This window comes from Sus scrofa, chromosome 5 (genome assembly GCF_000003025.6).
Source record: "Sus scrofa isolate TJ Tabasco breed Duroc chromosome 5, Sscrofa11.1, whole genome shotgun sequence".
NCBI classification, from domain to species: domain Eukaryota; kingdom Metazoa; phylum Chordata; class Mammalia; order Artiodactyla; family Suidae; genus Sus; species Sus scrofa.
Window position 1 is genome coordinate 17,165,825 of NC_010447.5, and position 21,012 is coordinate 17,186,836.

The 21,012-nt window shown below is 55.9% G+C and overlaps 2 protein-coding genes across 7 annotated transcripts in view; one reads left to right on the plus strand and one right to left on the minus strand.

The window, feature by feature from the left end:
• Positions 1-8,007, plus strand: part of SCN8A (sodium voltage-gated channel alpha subunit 8) — a 196,364-nt gene extending 188,357 nt beyond the window's left edge. For all 5 annotated transcript variants that reach the window (XM_021091665.1, XM_003481581.4, XM_021091666.1 and 2 more), the window contains exon 27: positions 1,474-8,007. In XM_021091665.1, coding sequence (XP_020947324.1) covers positions 1,474-2,621 — 1,148 coding nt within the window. In that variant the 3' untranslated portion in view covers positions 2,622-8,007. The remainder of the gene's footprint in view (positions 1-1,473) is intronic.
• The window catches only part of FIGNL2 (fidgetin like 2), a 31,059-nt gene continuing 22,461 nt past the window's right edge, over positions 12,415-21,012 (minus strand). The window contains exons 1-2 of one of the 2 annotated variants that reach the window (XM_021091669.1): positions 17,069-18,623; positions 12,415-16,930 (exon numbers count right to left, since the gene is read on the minus strand). In XM_021091669.1, coding sequence (XP_020947328.1) covers positions 14,949-16,919 — 1,971 coding nt within the window. In that variant the 5' untranslated portion in view covers positions 16,920-16,930; positions 17,069-18,623 and the 3' untranslated portion in view covers positions 12,415-14,948. Of the gene's footprint in view, positions 16,931-17,068; positions 18,624-21,012 lie in introns of those variants that run through there. The other variant, XM_021091668.1, reaches the window with a different exon arrangement.

Below are 21,012 nucleotides of genomic sequence, written 5' to 3' on the forward strand. Positions count from 1 at the left end.
ATGAATCTTTGCGGTGGGAAGCTGTTTCTTTATTTAAATCAACTCTCTCATCCGCTGAGACGCACACCGTCTCGTGGGGGCCTCGAGAGCAAGAGAAGGCACTGAAGGAAAAGCCATGTCACTTCGGCCCCTTCAGCTGTCACGTTCCAACCTCTTCAGCTCCTCTTCCTCTGAGGCCCTCACTGGGCTCCCGTTATCACTGTAGTTTTTAAAGGCAAGTCATCTGCTGGAGGCGGACTCCTGGGTGAATGTGAACAGCAAAAGGCCCTCTGGTGTATGTGTTTCACCCTCTACTTTTCTATCCAGTTACTGCCTTGACACTTTTAGCTGCTGTTACTGGTTTCTGATTTCTGGCTTCAAACGCAACACCTAGAAACTCTCAGTTAAAAATCACTCCTGAGGAGTTCCCGTCGTGGCGCAGTGGTTAACGAATCCGACTAGGAACCATGAGGTTGCGGGTTCGGTCCCTGCCCTTGCTCAGTGGGTTAACGATCCGGCGTTGCCGTGAGCTGTGGTGTAGGTTGCAGACGCGGCTCGGATCCCGCGTTGCTGTGGCTCTGGCGTAGGCCGGTGGCTACAGCTCCGATTCGACCCCTAGCCTGGGAACCTCCATATGCCATGGGAGCGGCCCAAGAAATAGCAACAACAACAACAAAAGACAAAAAAAAAAAATCACTCCTGAGCGTTCCCTCTAGTTGGTAGGCTAGTTTGGTAGGGTAGGGCCACGGGGCAATGAGAAACCAAAAATGTCTTTTCAGAGCCAGGAAGAAGATGCTTTGGGAACTGGTGATAGCGGGGTGTGTAAGATTTCGCAGCCAGAGGGCAGCGAGGTCACGGGGTGGAGCCGAGACTTCTCCTTTACTGTGTGTGTGAATGTAGAAATCTGACGGCATTTCGGAGAAGAATCCATAACACCTCAGAAGGTCACGCGTGGACAAATCTGAGAAAAATGAATTATCCTTGAGTGGGAAAACGGATGGATAAGGACCTAGTCATCAAATGAGTTAATTAAAATTATTGTAACATCAGAGCTCGGTCTCCCAAACATAGTGTAAATCTCAAGAGGAAGTGGGGAAACAGTAAAACAGATAATGGCGTGATGCCTTCCACCTAGCAGGAGGCTCTGTGTCGTCTGTGGGTTCCTCCGTAGCAACAATGGGACGACGATCCCGGGATGGACATTCCATCTTCAGGGCCGTGGTTGCTTCTGGGGCTGATGAGTGGAAGCAAGTTTGGTAAAACGCTCCCATCCATGTTTTCATCTGGGTGTTAGGGACGCAGGGGTCCATTTTATCGTTGTTCCTGCTTCTCTGTGTGTTTGAAACATGCGACTTTCTTTTCTCATTAAGAGCTGAATAACGAGCACTCATTCCCTCAAATCCTTTGAAGGCAGGGGTCCGGAGTGCCCGGCGACCCAAGGAAGGGGAAAGGGCACCTCCAGTCTCAGTAACTATCTTCTGTTCCTCTTCTTAGGCATGTTCCTGGCTGATATAATTGAGAAATATTTTGTTTCCCCAACCCTTTTCCGAGTCATCCGATTGGCCCGCATTGGGCGCATCTTGCGTCTGATCAAAGGCGCCAAAGGGATTCGTACCCTGCTCTTTGCCTTAATGATGTCCTTGCCGGCTCTGTTCAACATCGGCCTCCTGCTCTTCCTGGTCATGTTCATCTTCTCCATCTTTGGGATGTCCAACTTCGCGTACGTGAAGCACGAGGCCGGCATCGATGACATGTTCAACTTCGAGACGTTCGGCAACAGCATGATCTGCCTGTTCCAGATCACCACCTCGGCTGGCTGGGACGGCCTGCTGCTGCCCATCCTCAACCGGCCCCCCGACTGCAGCCTGGACAAGGAGCACCCGGGCAGTGGCTTTAAAGGCGACTGCGGGAACCCCTCCGTGGGCATCTTCTTCTTCGTGAGCTACATCATCATCTCCTTCCTGATCGTGGTGAACATGTACATCGCCATCATCCTGGAGAACTTCAGCGTGGCCACGGAGGAGAGCGCGGACCCCCTGAGTGAGGACGACTTCGAGACCTTCTACGAGATCTGGGAGAAGTTCGACCCCGACGCCACCCAGTTCATCGAGTACTGTAAGCTGGCGGACTTTGCGGACGCCCTGGAGCATCCCCTCCGCGTGCCCAAGCCCAACACCATCGAGCTCATCGCCATGGATCTGCCCATGGTCAGCGGGGACCGCATCCACTGCTTGGACATCCTTTTTGCCTTCACCAAGCGCGTCCTGGGAGACAGCGGCGAGCTGGACATCCTCCGGCAGCAGATGGAGGAGAGGTTCGTGGCGTCCAATCCTTCCAAAGTGTCTTACGAGCCCATCACGACCACCCTGCGGCGCAAGCAGGAAGAGGTGTCGGCCGTGGTCCTGCAGCGCGCCTACCGGGGACATTTAGCCCGGCGGGGCTTCATTTGCAAAAAGACACCTTCCAATAAGCTGGAGAACGGAGGCACGCACCGGGAGAAAAAGGAGAGCACCCCGTCCACCGCCTCCCTCCCATCCTATGACAGTGTAACTAAACCCGAGAAGGAGAAACAGCAGCGGGCGGAGGAGGGAAGAAGGGAAAGAGCCAAACGACAGAAAGAGGTCAGAGAATCCAAGTGTTAGGGGAAAGCTAACTTCGACAGTGTGCAGATGTCCAACGTGCAAGCGAAAGATTGTTTACAAACTTCCTGAATATTATCAATGCAGAACAGCTGTGGAGACACTTTAACCCGAAGATCTATACCAAACGTAGTCTGCTTACCATGTAACACGGTTGCATCTTGAGCAGTGACCTGCCAAGGGCAAAGGACCCTCCTCCCTGGACTCAACAGATTTTCTAATGCTTGGGCAGGTGGTTACTGCATGTTCCACATCAGTCAATGCAACTTTTAGGACAAAACTAACAGGATACAAAAACAGAGGAGAGGCTGCCGGGACCAGTGTATTTCCGTTGCAGCCAAATGGATTTTATTTTTTCATTTTGTTGATTCTCAGAAGCAGAAAGCATCTCTTTCAAAGTTTGTTTGTTCATGCAAACTCTCTTTGCATTCTTACATTAGTTAAGCTAAGCGGCAAAAAGGAAAAAACACACACACTCACATTTAGCCCGTGTCATTTAACGGTCACTTTCTTTGGCATAAACCGCATCTTCTCCACATGGGCTTCACGTGGTTTGGAGATGGGTGGGGGAAAACAAATCAGGTTTCTTCAGGCTGAGGAGGACTTGCTCAGGCCGATTCCAAACATTGTGCTCATTCAATGCGTAGAAATGATTTGCATGATGGCATGCCGTGATCAGAAGTCATGCATGAGAACCATACACCACAGGACACTACCGATCCTGTCCCCTGCCCTGGGTCAGCCTTTGGACAGGACCCAGCCCTGCACCATTCACTGTATTTGGAGAAAAAAATGGTAAGCGTTCCATACCCGCTGCAGTTCTTGACGAATTCTTAGAGGTCTTTCATACACCTTCTGGGTAGGGAAACACAACCAACCAGTCACCACCACCACCACCACCACCACCACCACCAAACAAACCCAGTCCAACAAGCAGATGGATCCGTTGTGTGTATCTGTTTCACAGACATCTCTAACATACAGCCGTTGTTGCACATCTTGAAAGATGAACTGTTTAATGCTGCTCTGTGTCCCATCCACGGGGCAACTTTGATCCCGAATGGCTTGTATTAACGTCACTGTAAAACCAAATCCTAGGGCTAAAAAAAAACAAAACAAAAAGACAAAAAAAAATGTTCATTTGTATCCTGCAATATTTATGATTTGTTGAGCCTTCATACTGGAGAACTGACACTTTGGGGGGACAGAGATAAAAGTGCTACTGTTCAGAGTAGCATGTTATCTCTAGAGGGTCATTTGGGGGAAAGGGGTGCTCACTTCATCAGTAGCGTGCCCGCGTTGTGGCTTTCTCCGGGCTTGGGTCCGTGTGGAGCAGGGTCCGGAGTCTGAGCAGACCGTCTTCCGCAGAGAGGTGGTGGCAAGCTCACACACAGCGTGATTCATGAATGCCTCTTGCCTCCATCACTTGTTTCCACCACGCAGGGCTTCCTTTACCCACAGAGCTGGGTAAGGGCAGCAGCCTCGGCGCCTCAGCTCTGGTTCTTTCGTGTCTTATGAGAATCAGTCGTCACTGGTGGGACCAGTCGAGACAGAGCGGCCTCTGAACCCAGCCCACCTGGTTTCTTTATCGCACTGGTTCTCATGGGAAAGCGATTCAGTGTGAATTCTTAAGAAGTCCCAGTGTCCCCCAGCGTATTCCCTTTTGGCCAGTTTTGCTCTCTGCTTAGTGACCTGCCCATTGTCATTGGAGGGTGGCTTGGGGGGGAACGTCATTGCTTCCATTCCATCTCCTGCTTCAGGGAAGACAGCTTTTAGTCCAGGGGTTTCTCGTCTGCTGACTAGATTTCAGAGCTAAGATGCTGCAGTTGAATGTGTCAGGAAGTCTATACAAAGAACAAGGAGAGACTTCAGCATGCAGGCCCAATCAAAACAAATTCTTCCCCAGCCACACAGTAGAGGGGGGAAAGCCCATAATCAGACACACCAGTCTGCCTTGCAGTAGAAGCACTTTGGATGTAATTTCCCAGCCCACCTGACTAGTTTTGCGTAGAACAAACCACAGCAAGTCAGTGAGCAGAGCTTTCTACCTTGTTGGACCACGAGAAACTGTCCAGCTCTCATAAGCCTGCTTCTGCAGCACCATCCGTAGAACCTTTTGTACTCCACCCAATAGCAGGTTGGGAAGGCGTTTTTCCATCGGCGACCCCGCTAACTGCTAGGATGAATGTATAGTAACATGTACAGGCTACATCGTAAACAGCACAAAACAGCTGACATGTGTGGTTATTCTTTTTAAGAGAATTATAAATACTGTAATATATCATTTTATTTTATTAGCATGCCTTTTTGTAAATACAAATTATTAACTTATTAAATAGGAAATGGCTTCTGGCTTATGCCATTGTCATGTTTATTTTTATTTTTTATACTTTCCTTTCTTCTTAGAACTTAGACGCTGTCAGCCAATGTACATCCCCAAACCAGACAGACAGACAAAAAATTTTTTATTGCTAATGGTCTTTTCCAAAACGACAACAAAAATATATTTTTGTTCCAATGTGCAATAAATTCTAACCACTTCTATGCAAGATTTGGCTAAACTTCATAATTGTTCTTGTTCTTAGGTCTTGAGATGGGCAACAGAGCTATGAGATTCCCGCTCCGTACTCCAAGCGCTCGCGCTAGTGATTGTCATTAAGCTCCTAGAGCCGAGTCATGAGATTTTTCTGAGACCTGACCTCTTTCCTCCCCAGACCCTGCTCCCGGCCCAGCAGGCTAGCTCCTCCGTAACTCGTAACTCACACACCGGCCTTGGTATCTGACACCCATCAGCCAGCTTCACAGGGAAGAAGCCACCTCCACTCTCTTTGAAGTTGCTTTTTTCTTTTTCTTAACTTTTCCCACCTTCTTTTCCCTCACCCAGCGCCCCTTCACACACCGGCCCACTGACTTGCTCGCTCGCTCACTCACTCGCCCTGCTCCACACTTCGTTGGTAGTCAGTGACACCATCACCAGCAGTTTACACCCGCAGTTAACAGGCACTGAACGGAGTCAATGATGACGTTTTTGTGCGTCTTCACTGAGGGGGGAAGTGGCAGCGCTTTGCCAAATATTAACGAAGCCAATCAAAAAGCAGCAGCAGCCACAGTATCACTGCACATATATATATATAGATATATAAATACAATATAAATATTTATTTTTTGTAGCCGGGTCCTTGGTGCAGTATTTATACTCCACAATCCACCTTTAAAAAAAGGACAAAAAGCAAAAAGACACGTGTGATGCTGTTAATTTAAAACGCAGAGCCAAAGCCACTGAGCAGCAGCTGACGCAGTTGCTGGTTTGTGTGTGAAAACACTTTCCCCTCTTCTTTCCTGAACCTCCGCGTTAGGAGGAGACTCCACAATTTAAACCCGAGGGCGAGAGCAGCAAAACCTCCCCAAGGCAGCGGGACCTACTCCCCTCCTCTCCAGGTGAGCCGCTCTGGGCATCAGAAGTTGACTGAGGGGGAGATAAACAGAAACCCCCAGGCAAAGCCCCTGAAACAGAGTTCTTTTATTTTTCATCGCAACCAATGTCAGCTTGTACAAGCCCAGTAGTGAAGACGGGTGTCTTAGTGACTGCATGGCGGCCAGCACTGCTCTAGACGAGGCGTGATGCGAGTCCGTCACTGCTATAAGCCAAAAGGAAACAAAATAAAAACCACCCGTTTTACCGTGCAAGGGAAGCCGGTCTTGGTGTGCGTTTGTTGCTTGACTCTCCCGATTTTCGATTCCTGGGCGGGGTCTGAAAACTGGGACCTTAGCACAGGTGGAGAAAGGAGGGGGAACGAAGGGAGAGAACGCAGAGGGTTTCTCCAAAAGTTCTGGCTAAGGAATAGCGATTGGAGAGAAAAGCAAGGTCCGGGCCTCCCCCCCCCAGGTCCCCGCTTCTTTCCCCCCCCCCCGCCGCATGCGGCACCCCTCCTCCTGCCGGCCCCCAGGAAAGCCCTTCTGCGCTGGTCCCCCTGGCAGCGCCCCCAGAGAGGATGGCAGCCAGCCCAGCTGGGCTGGCCTCACTTCTGCCTTTTTCACCAGTGTGTTAAGAAAACCATTCCAATGCCCCACAGCCTCCACGCTGCAAGCTATTGCTGGGCCCTGCCCTCCATCACCCCGACCACGAGCCAGCAGACTAGGGCTGGTCTCCCTCACGTTCGTGCAGGGAAGGGGGGCGCCCCTCCCTCCCCTTGCCCCGCTTTGGGGACATCCCTCTCTAGGCCACGTCTCCCGGTCCAGGAACACTCAGGAGGATTTTGAAGTGCCCACTCTTGTCCGCTCCAGTAGCTCCACTCTGGAGACAGATGGCGGGTAGGTCAGTCCCCATCCTCCTCCCCTCGGCCCCCAGCCTCCAGGCCTGCTGTGGAGGTGAGATTGCCATGGGTTATGACTTTGTGACTTGAGTCCTGGGCATCTTCTGTAAAGATGCCTCTTTCTTTTCTCAGATGTTGCCCAAAGTTTTGCAAAAAGCTTCGTTCATTTTCAGGTACCCCCACCCCCTAAAGAATCGGCTGCAACGAGCCAGCCAGGGGGACATCAGGAGAGGAGAGGAAGTCTGCGTCCGGAGGGGCCCAAGGTTTGCACAGTCTGTGTTGGGGCTCAGCTTTGTGCTTTCTTGGATTCTCCTTCCAAGAGTAGCAAGATTTCCTCCATTAAAACACTCCTGAGGCGCCCCCTGCCCCTGCCCCCACTGCTGTTTGCTGTACATAGAGGCTGAGTGGGGTGGGGTGGGCGGGTGTGCACGTGTGGTGTGTGTGTGTGTGGAGAATGTATATAGGTAAAGGGGAGCGCGGTCCAGTGGTTCCAGAAGAGGGACAGAACTCCTTTGTTCCATCCCCGGCTCGACCACTGACTCGCTGTGTGGCCTTGGGCAAGTCACTTAACCTCTCTGTGCCTCAGTTTCCCCATCTGTAAAATGGGGATAATAATACTGACCTACCTCACAGGGGTGTTGTGAGGCTTTAACTACATGTTTTGTAAAGTGTTTTTGAGATACAGAGGCCAAGGCACTAGGGAAGGGCAAAGTACTATTTGGACTTTCGGAAGATGAAATGGTACCATAAATGCTGCTATTCTGAGAGCCATTTTAAACTGCACTGCTCCAACCACCCCCGCTTCTCATCACCAGGACAGCAGGTCGAGAAAATGTCTTTCCTTTCACTTGCTTCTGGGGTTTGTGATTATTCTAGACACTTAATTTCTTTCCCTTGCTGTATCTCCTTTCCTCACCCCCCTCGACTTGTTCCCTGTTCCGTTTATGCGGAAATGGCAGAAATGCTTGAGAAATGAGAATGTATAAGTGGATTGGAAGTTTATAGTCTGAAATTTCAATTTTACTTTGTACTGTACATCTTTTTACTTTAGAATTTGCAATAAAGGGTTACGTCAATCTTGTTTTCAACTCTCCTCTTGGACTGGCCTGTCATTCTGTCATTGCTCTTACACCAAAGCCCCGGGGGGGGGGGGGGAGTCAAGCACTCCCACCCAGCGGGACCCTCCAGCCAGCCTCCCACCTTCGGCAGCAGTCTGAGCAGAGTCTGAGAGGGTTCACCCCAGCCCCGCTCCTCAGGTGGCCTGGCAGTGCCCCAGCCCCTCCTCAGGTGGGTGAGAATTGGGGGCTCCAGATGGAGCCTCAGGAGCCCTGCCTGAGTGGAGAGCAGCTGGGAGCAGCAGCCCCTGGAAGTGGGCACACTTCTAGCTGTGCCACCCAAGGCAGGGCCTCAGGGTAAGCAGAAGCTCCAGGGCTTGTTCTGGTCCCCATGGTGTTTCTCTAGCTCCCTACCCCTCACAGATCATTCCCTCTGAGCTCAAACTTTTGGCTCAAGCAGCTCGGGGTTCAAAAACCTGGCTATGCCACTAACTAGCTGTGGCCAGTTTCCTTATGTGTAATGGAGATACGACCTTCCTTTGGGGGTTTTGAAGATTGTATCAAATAATACATGTAACTGCTTTAGCCTAGGGCCTGGCACACGTTAGTGCTCAGTAAGTGGTAGCTCTTAGTGGAAGAATAAGTTCGAGGTAAAGAAGGAACTAAAGCTGACAAGAACTGCAAGGGCCTGCCTCCCCCGCCCACCCCAATGAACGGACACCCAAGCCCCTCCTCCTCCACTGGCAGCCCCGCTGGCTGTGACGGTCACTTCCAACCAACAAACCGATCACTCCCTCCATTGCGCATTTCATAACTTGTATAATACGTCGAAGGCAGCATCCCTCCCGGACTGTGCGCCCACTTCACAACCGGGCGCAGGGAGGCGAGGGACGGTCTGGCCCACCTGCCGCCCAGGCCCCCAGCGATCCGAGGGGCTCTGCAGTCAAGAGCGGCTCCGCTTCCCTGGCGGGCCCGAGAAGGGAAGGGTCGGGCAGCAGGGGGCTGCCGGGCCGGGCTCCACCACCGTCTCCGCCGGTGATCCACGGCATGAGCAGGATGAGCAGCGCCCCGGCGCCCAGCGCCCCCCCGAAGCCTGTGAGGAAGCCGAATGCCAGCGGCCCGGCCCAGCCAGTGGGGCTCCGCTCGTACGGCGCCTGGGGCAGTCGCTCCACGATCAGCTCCAGTTCGTCCCAGTTGGGCTCGGGGATCGAGGAGCGGCGGGGGCGCAAAGCCGGGGCGGGGGCCCGGGCAGGGGGCGCGGCAGGGACCACAGGGACGGCGGGCGGCGGCAGGTAGCGCTGCCCGTACTTGCGCAGCTGCAGCGTCGCCTGCTGGTGGAGGTTCTTGCCCAGCTCCCGGGCTACGTCGGGGCGGCCACTGCGCCGCAGGGCCCGGGCCACGCGGTCCCACGACAGAGACGGGGCCTCGGCAGCCAGCCAGGCCGCCAGCCCCTCCCGGCAGCCGTCGGACACGTCCGCGGGTTCGGCCTCCCGGCCCGCCAGATCTCCCGCCGCCTCGCGTCGCCGCCGCCGGCCCGACGGCGCCAGCGTGGGCACCGGCTTGGGCCGCGCCAGCCGGTCCTCGGAGAGCCTGGCCAGCTCGGCCTCAAGGTCCGGCTCCGGCACCTTCAGGAGCGACTGGAAGTGGCCGCACTCCTCCGGGGTCAGGAGCTCGGCCAGGCGGACGGCCGCGTGAGGGCCCATGGCGTCCACGGCCCCCGCCGGAGCCAGCGCCCAGCCCCAGAGCGCCAGGGCCCCCATCAGAGCCCGCGCCGCCATCGCCGGCAGGGACGGCGCCCCACGGACTGTGGGGGAACGAGCTCCGAACGCCCGCGGGTGGGGGAGGGGCGCCCAACACCCACAGCTGGTGCAGGGAGGAGGTGCCGACATCCAGGGACTGGGGGCGGGGTGGGGGGCGCACAGGGACAGGAACCCGGGCCTCCAACACAGGCGACTTTTTATTGGAGGAGGAGCTCCCAACTCCCAGAAACTAGGAATTAGGAGGGGCGGGGGGGGGCGGTCTCACAAAACCCAAGGACTCGAGTGAGAATGTCCCAACACCCGGGGATTTGGGTGGGTTGGGACTCGGTCCCCCAAGAAGTTAGGATCCGGGGCCCTTACACTGAAATGCCTCCCCAGGAACAGCCGTCTCAAACTTAGCAAGTTTCCAACACCTCTCCTAGCGTATCTCCTGCTGCTCAGCCTCCACCAGAAGCGCTAGACCCCTTGCTCTCCTTCCCTCTAATATCCAAATTCTCTTGCCACCTACTAAATACTAAATATACACAGACGCTACCGTTTTCCTTCCTCCCACAGGTGCATCCAAACCCTCGGCCTCTCTGCTAAAGCTCCAGTCCCCGCCCTCCACACACTGGCCGAGGGAATTTATTTCCCTTCCCCAAGCAGGCGTGGCTCAGGCGCTCCTTAGCTCTTGGACTGCACTCTCTGCTCTGCTCAGTCACTCCTCAGCTGACAGGTCCCTTCCGGGAAGCCCTCCCCGCCTTCCATCCACACCCTTTGCTCCCAGTCTCTCATCTACTCCCTTAGCACGCTGCAGCTCTGCCTTTTTACTCTCCTCCATTAGACTGCAAGGTCCGTCTACTGTCGCCATGGCAACTAGTGCATAATAGGTGTGCAGTAAAGATTTGTTGAATCACTGAGTGAACTCTTAACTTGCAAATCAATCCCTGTCCACCAGCCACTAACCCTCTCCCCGCCTCACACAGGCAGGCTTCACCGTGGAGCCTCAGCCCTCCCCAGGGCACGAAGGTCCTCCTGCTGCAGCCGTGCCCTCCCCATGATCCCTCCAGCCTCATTCCCCCCAACTCCTGCCCTCACTTTCTGCTGCTTTAACTAATCACAGGTATGGTGCAGCTTTCAGCCTCCATAGCTTTGTCTGGCTGTACACACACAATCCGGTTTAGGAAACTTTGCTGACACACGACCACCTCGAGTCAGGATCTTTTCTGGGGATTCTTAAGATAGCCATCGGGACACTTATCTGGAAATTAACCAACTCAAGGATTTAGTCAACATTTACTCAGTGTCTTCTATGCACCAAATACTGCACCAGATGTGAGAGTGTGACAATTTTGATATGGCCCCTTCTCAGGCAGCTTTATCCAGCTGTATTTCCAAGGGATCCACTTTTGAGCTTTTCCCATCCCGTATTGTGGGCTCTCCCAAACAGTGGCTGTGCTTAACCATTTCTGAATCCTCAGCACTATGCAGTATCTGCACAGAGAAGGTGTGCATTCAACCAACTAAGGTGAGAGCGAGCAGGGTCTGGACCTCCAGGGGCAGAGAGGGTTGGGGGTCGCTGAGCCCTGGGCCAATGTCCTGGAGCCCCCACGGCCAGGCGCACCAGTTATTTCTCTCAGAGAGGAAAGTGCTCTGCAGGGCCTGGCCTTGGGCTGGCTCTGCCTCCTGAAAATCTGGGGTACGCCCTAAGCCTGAGCCTGAAGAAGCCAGGGGTGCACCTCATGCTCTGGTGCTTTTTTGATAGTTTTGCTGAGAACATTCTTTTTTCTTCTGTTCTTCTTAGGCCCGCGCCCACAGCATATGGACGTTCCCAGGCCTGGGATCAAATCAGAGCTGCAGCTCCCAGCCTCCATCACAGCCACAGCCACACAGGATCCGAGATGCACCTGTGACCTACGCAACAGCTCATGGCAACGCCAGATCCTTAACCCACTGAGCGAGACCAGGGGTCAAACCTGCCTCTCCAGAGATACTAGTCAGTTCCTTACCCAATGAGCCACAATGAGAACTCCTTTACTGAGGGCATATGAAACCTCAGGAAGTGTGGGCACCTCTATAGAGTTTTCAGCAAGACGCTCCTTCCTAGTTTTCTGTGTCCCAGTTTATAAGCTGTCAAGAGTTTGGGGATTGAGAGATGGTGGTGGACAAAGGATCCCATGTGACCTTAAAGCCTGGAAGTCACTGTGTCCACACCTTGCCATCTGTCCACTTTCCCTTCATCCAGGGACAGAGTACATGTTCGAACCTAGCTCTGGTCAACAAGGGCTGCTGTGCAGCTTCTGAATGAACCTTCCTCTTCAGCCCCCCTTTCCTCCATTCATTCATTCATTCATCCATCCACTCATTCAACAAGCATATGAGCCCCTCTTCATCCCTCATGCTTCTGAGCTCTGGGGACATCAGTCAGCCCCAATTCCCAGCCTCTACGAACGCAGAACTGCAAGCTGGCCTTCCCTGTCCAGGGGCTTTTCGCCTGGTGGCGCCCGTGCCCAGGGCATGGCAGGTACTTGCTGTGCCTGAGAGCGGAACAGAGTCTCACAGCCAGGTTTTGCTGAAGGAACAGAAACAGCCCCCAGAGCCACACCCATGGCACACGCAGACCTGGAAGCCCAAGAATTCCCCCAAGGGTTCCCCACATCCTGCTGCCCCCAAGAAATCCTCTGGAAACCACGTGTCATCGCTTTAATACTGTGTAATACTTTCTTTTAAAATACAGTCTCTTCTGAGGTAGACGGACCAAACTGCAGAGCATCGTCAGACAGGAGATAAATACATCCACGTACAACACGCAGCAAAATGAGGTAGAAATGGTTACAGCTGGAGGAGAGGACCCCAACCCCAATCTGGGTAGAGGAAGGAGAGGGCCAGCTTGCCCTCACCCCACCCCTGCCCCCGGATTCTTTGGTATGCTCCCTCAGCACTGCCGGAGCTGGACCTGCCCTTCCCCCGCCCGCCCCAGTGCCCGTGAGGTAGGTGCTGGCAGATTGGGGGCTGTCTCTTGTGCAAAGCTCCCCAAGGCCAGGAGAGGCGGCGGTGGGGGCCCTGGGTGCCGGTTGGTGAGCGCTTCCCCCCAGCCCCCAGAGCTGCCTGCCCTTTGAAGGGAAGGCTGGGATCCCAACCCCACCTCCCCAACGCCCTCCACCCCCCCGCAAAATACACATACACACCTGAGAGAACCTGCTCGCTCCCTGCTTCCCCCAGACCCTGCGCCCACTGCTTCTGAGACACCAAAGCCCTGCAACCGGCCCGCTCCAAGGAGAGGAAGGCCAGGGACCAAGGGGGAAAAGGGGAGAAAATGAGCAGCTTTCCTGGTAGCACTCCGAGGCCAGCGCCGGCCCTCAGCACCTTGGCACCTGAAATGTCCCCCATGAAGGCCTTCCTTCCAGCTGGGAGTGGGAGGTGGTTCAGAGACTGCAGGAGGTGGGGGGGGTGGCGACAGGAAGGGCGGCTGGGGTGGGAGGGAGGGGGGTTGGCGGCTTGTCCCCCCTGCCTTTAGACCACAGGGCAGAGTTGTGAAATGGGCTCCCTGAGGGCGAGGGGCAACCTGCAGAAGCCCCATCAAGGGCAAGGTGATGGGGAGGAGAGGAACAGGGCGATGGGCCTGGGCTTCCTGTGGAAAGCGGTGGGGGGAGGGGGAGAAACACACCCCCAACGTGTATTCAGGGAAAACAGCCTGCCCATCTCCTCCACTGCCTCCTAACCCCTGGAGCTCTAGACTTAGGACCCTGGCAGAATGGAAGACGAACAAATCCCCACAGAAACCTATCTTGTAAGGGACACCCACTGACCCCCTCCTCAGGGCCTCCCACCAGACCAGGCAAGCTGAGCCCATTTTGTGCCCAACCAGACTTGTGGCCAGACCACCTGCCCTTCGGGGGAAATCCTCTTAGCCTTAGGTTACAGGGGACTTCTGCCTGGGCCAGGGCCAGGTGAGATGATCTTTCTGAGGACTCTCTGCCTGCGTCATCTCCTCACCTGGGCCCTCTCTGCCAACTTTCTGGGTCTGGGGCAGGCAGTGGCAAGGGCATCCCCAAGCCCGGATAACCAGCCCTCCACAGTAAACACCCTCCTAAGCTTGGGAAGAGCAGCAGGAAGTGAGCGAGTCCCACCTCTGCTCACATTCCACAACCCCATCCCTCTCGCCCCCACCTGTACCCTTGGAGCAGAGGAGGAAGCCCTGGCAATACATTCTGCTTCTGTCTCAAGAAGCACAGGGGTTTAGGCGAGGCCTCTAGGTCTCCCTCGCCCCTTCTCCACAGGTTTCACTTTTGAGTCTTTTGGGAGAATTTGCTTCCCTAGGGATGAAGGGGTGGGGCCGTGGGACACACACAGGAGAGCAGCCAAAATCTAACATTCTTTCTGAGGTCAGTTTCTTCCTGAGTTGTCAAAAGAAAAACAGCAAATTCTACACATCTTACAAAAATAAGAGGCCTAAAATATTAAACAAGCTACATTTCTGGGATATCCCCCCCTTGAAAACAAACAACCAAAAAACCCTTCTTTGGGTGGTCTTTTTTCTTCTTTTGCTTGTCTCCCACAGACCCAAGGTTCCAGCTGGGTGAGGGATACTGGGTGGGAGAGGGCTCCCTCCCCACCCACCCCCAGCTCCTGGACCTCCAGATCTGCAAAGGGACACTGCAGTCGGATTGAAAGGGGCAGAAGCGGGGCGAGGAACCAAAAGACCAGGAGAGGCTGGAGAGCAAGGGACGGAGACAGAGACACAGAGGGTGATAGATGGAGAGACAGAGGCGGGAGGGGCAAAAGAGAAACTGGGCCAGCGCGGGGGGTGGGGAGGGGTACGGTCTGTGACAAAGCGACGGGGAAAGAAAACTACAGGCAGAGAAACGGGGAAGTGGGGGAGGGGGAGGGAGCCATTCAGAGAGCGAGGGGACAAAAGGATTGTGGCGAGAGAGCAGGAGTTCCTTAGGCCCCGGGCCGGCGTCCGCGGGGCGGAGATGGCGAGCTTCCCGTCCACAATAAATAGGAAAAACCTGAGTACACAGCGCATATGGCATCTATCTGCCTAGCAGAAGCATTTTCCTTCCCACGAAAAAAAAACAAGAACCCACCGGCAGCCCACACTTGTCCTCCACCCCACATCCCTCACTCCGGTACCCCCCAGCCCGGAGGGGTTAAAGCCGGCTCTCCCGAACAGAGGGGGCGGGGAAGGGGCAGTGGCTCCCACGGCCTCCCGGCGCGCCATTAGTGTCCGAAACCGTACATTTTGTCCCACTCCACGAAGGAGTCCAGGTCCTTGGGCGAAGCCCTAGGGCCCACCTTGGCCAGCGCCGCCTCCAAGTCCTTGTAAGAGAGGGGGCGCTGCAGCCCCGGGAGGCCCGCCCCGGCCGCCGCCTGCTGGCACAGCTGCCCCAGCTCGCCCCCAGAGAAGCCCTGGGTGCCCTGCACGAGGGCCGCCAGCTCCCGCTCGCTCAGCGCGCAGCCCTGCTGGGCCAGCACCCGCTGCAGGATCTGCCCGCGGGCCGGGCCGTCGGGCAGCGTCACGTAGAAGCGGAGAGCGAAGCGCCGGCGGGTCGCCTCGTCCAGGGCCGCGGGACGCGAGGTGGTGCCCACGACCAGCACGCCGTCGGACCCTGCGCCGCAGCCGCTATCCAAGCAGGCCAGGAGTGGCGCCTGCAGCGCGCCCGCGGCGGCCGCGCCGTCGTCCCGGGCGGGCAGCAGCGCGTCCAGCTCGCTGATGAGCAGCACCGCTGGCGGGCGGCAGCGCGCAGCCGCGAAGGCAGCCTGGAGGAGGCGCGCGCCCTCGGCGGCGCCCGGCGCAGCCAACGTCGCTCCGCGCAGGCGCAGCAGCGTGGCGCCCAGCTGTGTGGCCAGGCAGCGGCCCAGCAGCGCTTTGCCGGCGCCCCGCGGCCCGAAGAGGAGCACGGTCCGCGGCGGGCGCGGGCTGCCCGGGTAGGCGGGCGGCCTCAGCAGGGGCCACACCAGCTCCTCCTCCAGCGCCGCCTTGAGCGCGCCCTGGCCCGCCACGTCCGCCCACTGCACGGGCGGCCCGCAGTCCACCATTTTGCTGGTCACCAGTTCCAGGGTCCCCGGGTCCACACCTTTGGGAGGCTCCCCCGACGGCACTGCGAAGCCGCCGCGGGGAGCCGGCGCCGGGGCCCGTTCCGGGAATTTCTCAAAGGGCTCGAGTTGCGGGCCGTAGACAGGGGAGCCCAGTACCTTGAGGGGGACGCCGCCGCCGTACTTGCCCGACGCCTCCTCCGCGGTTCCCGGCTGTTTCGCCCGGAACCCGTTGCCCCGACACTCGCCGTTGTCCGCGGCTGGGTAGGAAGCGCCGTCGGCCGCCGGAGCCTTGGCGGGCTCGTAGGCGTACTTGCGGTAGCGGCCCTCGGCGCCCTCGTCGGCGGCCTTGCGCTTCAGCGACACCCCGGCCTCCGCGGCCGCCTGGAAGCCGTAGGAGGCGGGCGCCGGCCGGGGCGGGGCGGACGCGGGGAGGGGCGTGGGCGCCGCCAGGCCGGAGGTCAGGTAGGGGGCCGGGGGCGGGGCCGGCGGCGGCGGGAGGGCCCCGTAGCCCGGTTGCGCGGCGTAGCCCCCTGCGGGGTAGTTGTACAGAGGCCCCGAGGGGCCATAGCCTGGCGGGGGCGGGGGCTGCAAGAGCGCGGCTGGGGGCGGCGGGGGCAGCGCGGCGCCCGTCTGCGCGCAGTAGCCGGGCGCCAGGTACCCCCCGCCGTAGCCCGCCGCGTACTCGGGCGCCGACGACGGGCCGCCACATGTGTTGCTGGCGTAGAGGGATTCAGGCAGGTTCCCTGCTAAAACGGGCGAACCCCCGAGGCCCCCGGAGCCGCCCCCACTGCCCGACTTGGTTCCCGGGAGGCCCTCGTGGAGCGAGGCCAAGGGGTAGGGGGTCTCCGGCCCCGGCCAGGGCTCGGGGTCCCCCTTGGCGCCGTTGAGGAAGGCGGCGTCGCCGTAGCCGCCCAGGGTGGGACGCTCGTAGGGCGAGTCCAGGACCCCTGAGTACTTCTCTGCGTAGCGCTTGAGGAGGTTGGAGGCAGTGAGGGCAGAGATGTCGTCGTGTGCCCAGGCATAGTGGCAGCGCTGGCGACCCCCAGGGGGCAACTCCAACTTGTGGGCCGGCGACGGGGTGGTGGAGGAGACGTCCAGGTGCTGCTCTGGCCACTGGTTGAGGGGCTGGGCGTGCTCCGGTGTCCAGTGCATCTTCGACAGAGCTGCAGGCAAGAGAGAGATGCGGCCGGTGAGGTCGTGCAGAGCCTCTGAGCACCCGCTGACTGCCAGCCACAGGCTGACCTCCGCCAGGCTGGTTTTCCAACATCCACCACCCAGACGCTTCCACCCTCCCGGGGCACCTGTCTTCCGGCCCCCAAAACACCATATTTGACTTGCTCCTCAAGTCCAGTAATTAAAGTTATCTGAAAATACTTTGCTCAGAGCCAAGATAAATGACACGTTTGGCCCTAACTTCACTTTCTAGGCAACGACTATTATTTTGCTCCAGCCCCTCCCTCTAGAACACATGGTCCGTCCTTTTACGTTCTGCCCTATTGTAGTGAAGGATCAGGCAATGGGTGCCCCGGGCCGGTCCTGGGACTAGTCAAACCCAGGTGGCGCTCATTCAGTAACAGATAATTGCTGCACACCTGCCACGTGTGATGCACTAGAAGCTCTGGGGTTGTGTAAAGGCCCCTGGCCTAGGGGGAGCCCAGCAGTTTGAGGGTCCTGAGGGCTCTCTACACCTTAGCCTTCCTGAGGCTCCAGGGCCCCCTTTGGGCCTGAAGTGAGGGATGCCAGTGAACCTGGCGGTGCCTCATGGTCCCTGGGAAACCCAGAGGCTGACCCAGAAGAATTCACTCCCTTTCCACTTGGTCTCTTTTAGTCTCTGCCTGATGAGCACCTGGATTCCAGACCCAGCTCTGTGTGTCCAGAACAGGTGCTGCCACCTGCTTCGTTCCCAAAGTGATCCATGGCAACCCAGAAAGATTGTTTAGAATAGACAGAAATGTCTTCTAGAAAAGATGGGGCAAAGTTAGTACACAGCTAGGCAGGGGTAGTGCCCATCATAGAAAGTAGGTCACAGACTTTGAGCTTCACAGGAACGAAATAACTCACTTTGCAAAGTGAAAAACACCATCATATGCAAAAGAAGCCAACATGTCCCTGGCATAGAGATCACAGAACTTTTTCTCATGGATCTCAAGAAGATGACCTGTGAGATGTCATAAACAGTGGCCCCCTTAGATGGCCATGCCATAAACATGGCAGAAGAGTTACGTGGCTCTTTCTTACACTGTCCCTCAGCACCAGTCCAGGCATGAGCCGAACTGGTAAAAGGGACCTGGGGCCTGGGGAACAGCACTCTCCAGGCACCTGGCTGCAACTGGCTGGCCAGATCTGAGGATAAAATTCTCAAAGACTAAATGGGTCCATGACATGCTCGAGATGGTTTTTGCTAATAATTATTTCTCAAACCTAAGATTTGGATAGGACTTAACCTTACAGATTGAATGTTCTTTCTTCAACAAAATTTTATTGCGCCCATACTAAGTGCTGTGCTAGGCATGGGGGCCGAAAGATGAATGCAGTGGTTCAGCCACATGGAGGAGACAGACAGCATCCTTTATGAGGTAGGAAAATGGAGATGTGTGCCAAGGCTGGCTCAGAAGGCCTCAGCAGGGAGGGGTGTCTTCACCAGCCCTTGAAGCACAAGAGACCAAGTTGATCAGACAGACTAGAGGGTTCCAGCACCTTCAAAGTGCACTCACAAAGCCAGGGCAGGAGCTCCCGCTATGGCACAGTGAGTTAGGATCCACTGCAGTGGCTCAGGTTGCTGCTGAGATGCGGGTTCAATCCCCAGCCTGGCACAGTGGGTTAAGGATCCGGCATTGCCACAGCTGGGGCAGAAGTTACAGCTGTGGCTCAGATTCTTCCATATGCCCAGGAACCTCCATATGTCTTTGGTGAGGCCAAAAATAAATTTAAACAAAGCCAGGGCTGGACTAGTTCATATGCCCTATTCCTTACTGCCACCTTATGGAAAATTGTCATAATAAATCTGCACATCTGCTATGTCTGTGATGTGAACTATACCCTGTTAGAATTAGGGCTCATGTGCAGTGCACAACCTGTGTAACCATACACTGCAGGCCTAGAGGAGCACCAAGAAATGCCAAGTCAGCAGAGCCTTGGAAGTGGGTATATGTGGGGGAGTGGTAGAAGAAGCTGAAAATGATGATCAGGTTGCTTCTCAGGCTCTCCACAGTTGTCCTTACTTGCAGCAGCTTGACTGCACCACCTCTTATGGCTGTGACCTGACAACAACGGGAGAGGACAGTCTTTGAAAATAAAACTATTTACTCTCATCCCCACTGCCCTAGGGAAGGCATGAGCCATAGATACTAAAGCTTTAAAAGAGTTCTTAGGAGTTCCCGTTGTGGCACAGCAGAAAAGAATCCGACTAGGAACCATGAGGTTGTGAGTTCAATCCCCGGCCTTGCTCAGTGGGTTGGGGATCTGGCATTGCTGTGAGCTGGGGTTGCTGTGAGCTGGGGTCCCGCAGCTTGGATGCAGACGCAGCTTGGATCCTGCATTGCTGTGGCTGTGGCTGTGATGTAGGCTGGCAGCTACAGTTGTGATTAGACCCCTAGCCTGGGAACCTCCATGTGCCACAGGTGCGGCCCTAAAAAGACGAAAAGATAAACAAATAAATACATAAAAGAGTTCTTAGAGTTTTTGGCCACCATCTGAGAGTCAATCCTCCACCACTGGCAAGAGAGCAGAGCAGAGACAGCAGAGCTGGGGGTGACGTCTTTGGGAAGCAGATGTGTGGCTCTCCAGCTCCCACTGAGGGCTCTCCAAATTACAGAAGTTTTACCTGGTGTCAAAGGGGGTCATTTCCTGGAACGTCAGAAATCTCTAGAGGTTCTGGTTGCAGGATCATATGCAATAACGTCACATTCATGCAAATGCAAATACCATTAAGACATGGAGCCTAGGCGTTCCCGTCATGGCTCAGTGGTTAGTGAATCCGACTAGGAACCATGAAGTGGCAGATTCAATTTCTGGCCTTGGTCAGTGGGTTAAGGATCCGGCGTTGCCGTGAGCTGTGGTGTAGGTCGCAGACTCGGGCTCGGATCCCGCATTGCTGTGGCTCTGGCGTAGGCCAGTGGCTACAGCTCGGATTAGACCCCTAGCCTGGGAACCTCCATATGCCACAGGAGCAGCCCTAGAAATGGCAAAAACACACAAAAAAAAAAGAAGACATGGAGCCCAAACTTTTTTTTTTTTTTTTAAACAACAGAAATTTATTGTTTTACAGTTCCGGAGGCTGCGATTCTAAGATCAACGTGCCCTCACGGTTGGTTTCTGGTGAGACTTCCCTTCCTTGCAGATGGCTACCTTCTCACTGTGTGCTGACATGGCCTTTCCTCTGCCAAACTTTTTTTTTTTATTATTCATTATTATCTGTACTTTGGCTCCTTAATATAGAGAAAAGAGTTGACCTTGATGATAGCGCACTCCCTGAACTTATTAAACTGGGCATGCTGGGGGAAAGAGAGGGCCTTCCCAGAAGGACATACGGAGCCAGTAAGGAAGTCCTCCCCGCCCCTCTCACCCAGCTTCTGCGCTGACCTGCTGCGGTCTCCACTCAAGACCAAGCACTCAGGCCCTGCTCCGCGCTGCAGTGCTCCACCTTTGCCACGAGGGACTCCAGGAACCCCCCTCCGGCCCTCCAAACCTGTCCTCCCAGCTCCCCACTCACCTATCTCAGCCGCTCCAGGATTAGCCCCTTCCGGGCTGTGCCTTGTCCACTGCAGCTCATCCCACCCACCTGACTTCCACCCTCAACCCCTGCTGATTCTAGCCTTGCACTGCGGGCAGTTCCCTCCCATTCTAGCGCGGGGGGCGGGTGGGGCACATCTCCCTCACCTCTGGCCTTCTGTTCTCACCTTTATCTACATCTGCATCTAGTTTGCAGGCCAGGAGGCCTGAGGTCCCTCCACCTCAACCCATGACCCCATCCGGCCCAGGCTGGGACCCTGCCCCGTGAATTAACTGTTCTTCCCCACTGCCATGCCCTGTCCGGTCCCCACTGCCATGCCCTGGCTCCGTCCCCACAGCAAGCCTAATTCTTTCCCACATTTCAAAAAGACCTCCTTGTCCCTAAGTCCCCCACAAACCACTGGCCCACCCCTCTTGCCCTCCCCTTCATTACCACCCTCCCCCCCTCCCCCCCCATCACTGTCTACATACTTTCTCCCTGCCCCCACCCTTGAGCCGGTGACTGCCCTCTCCT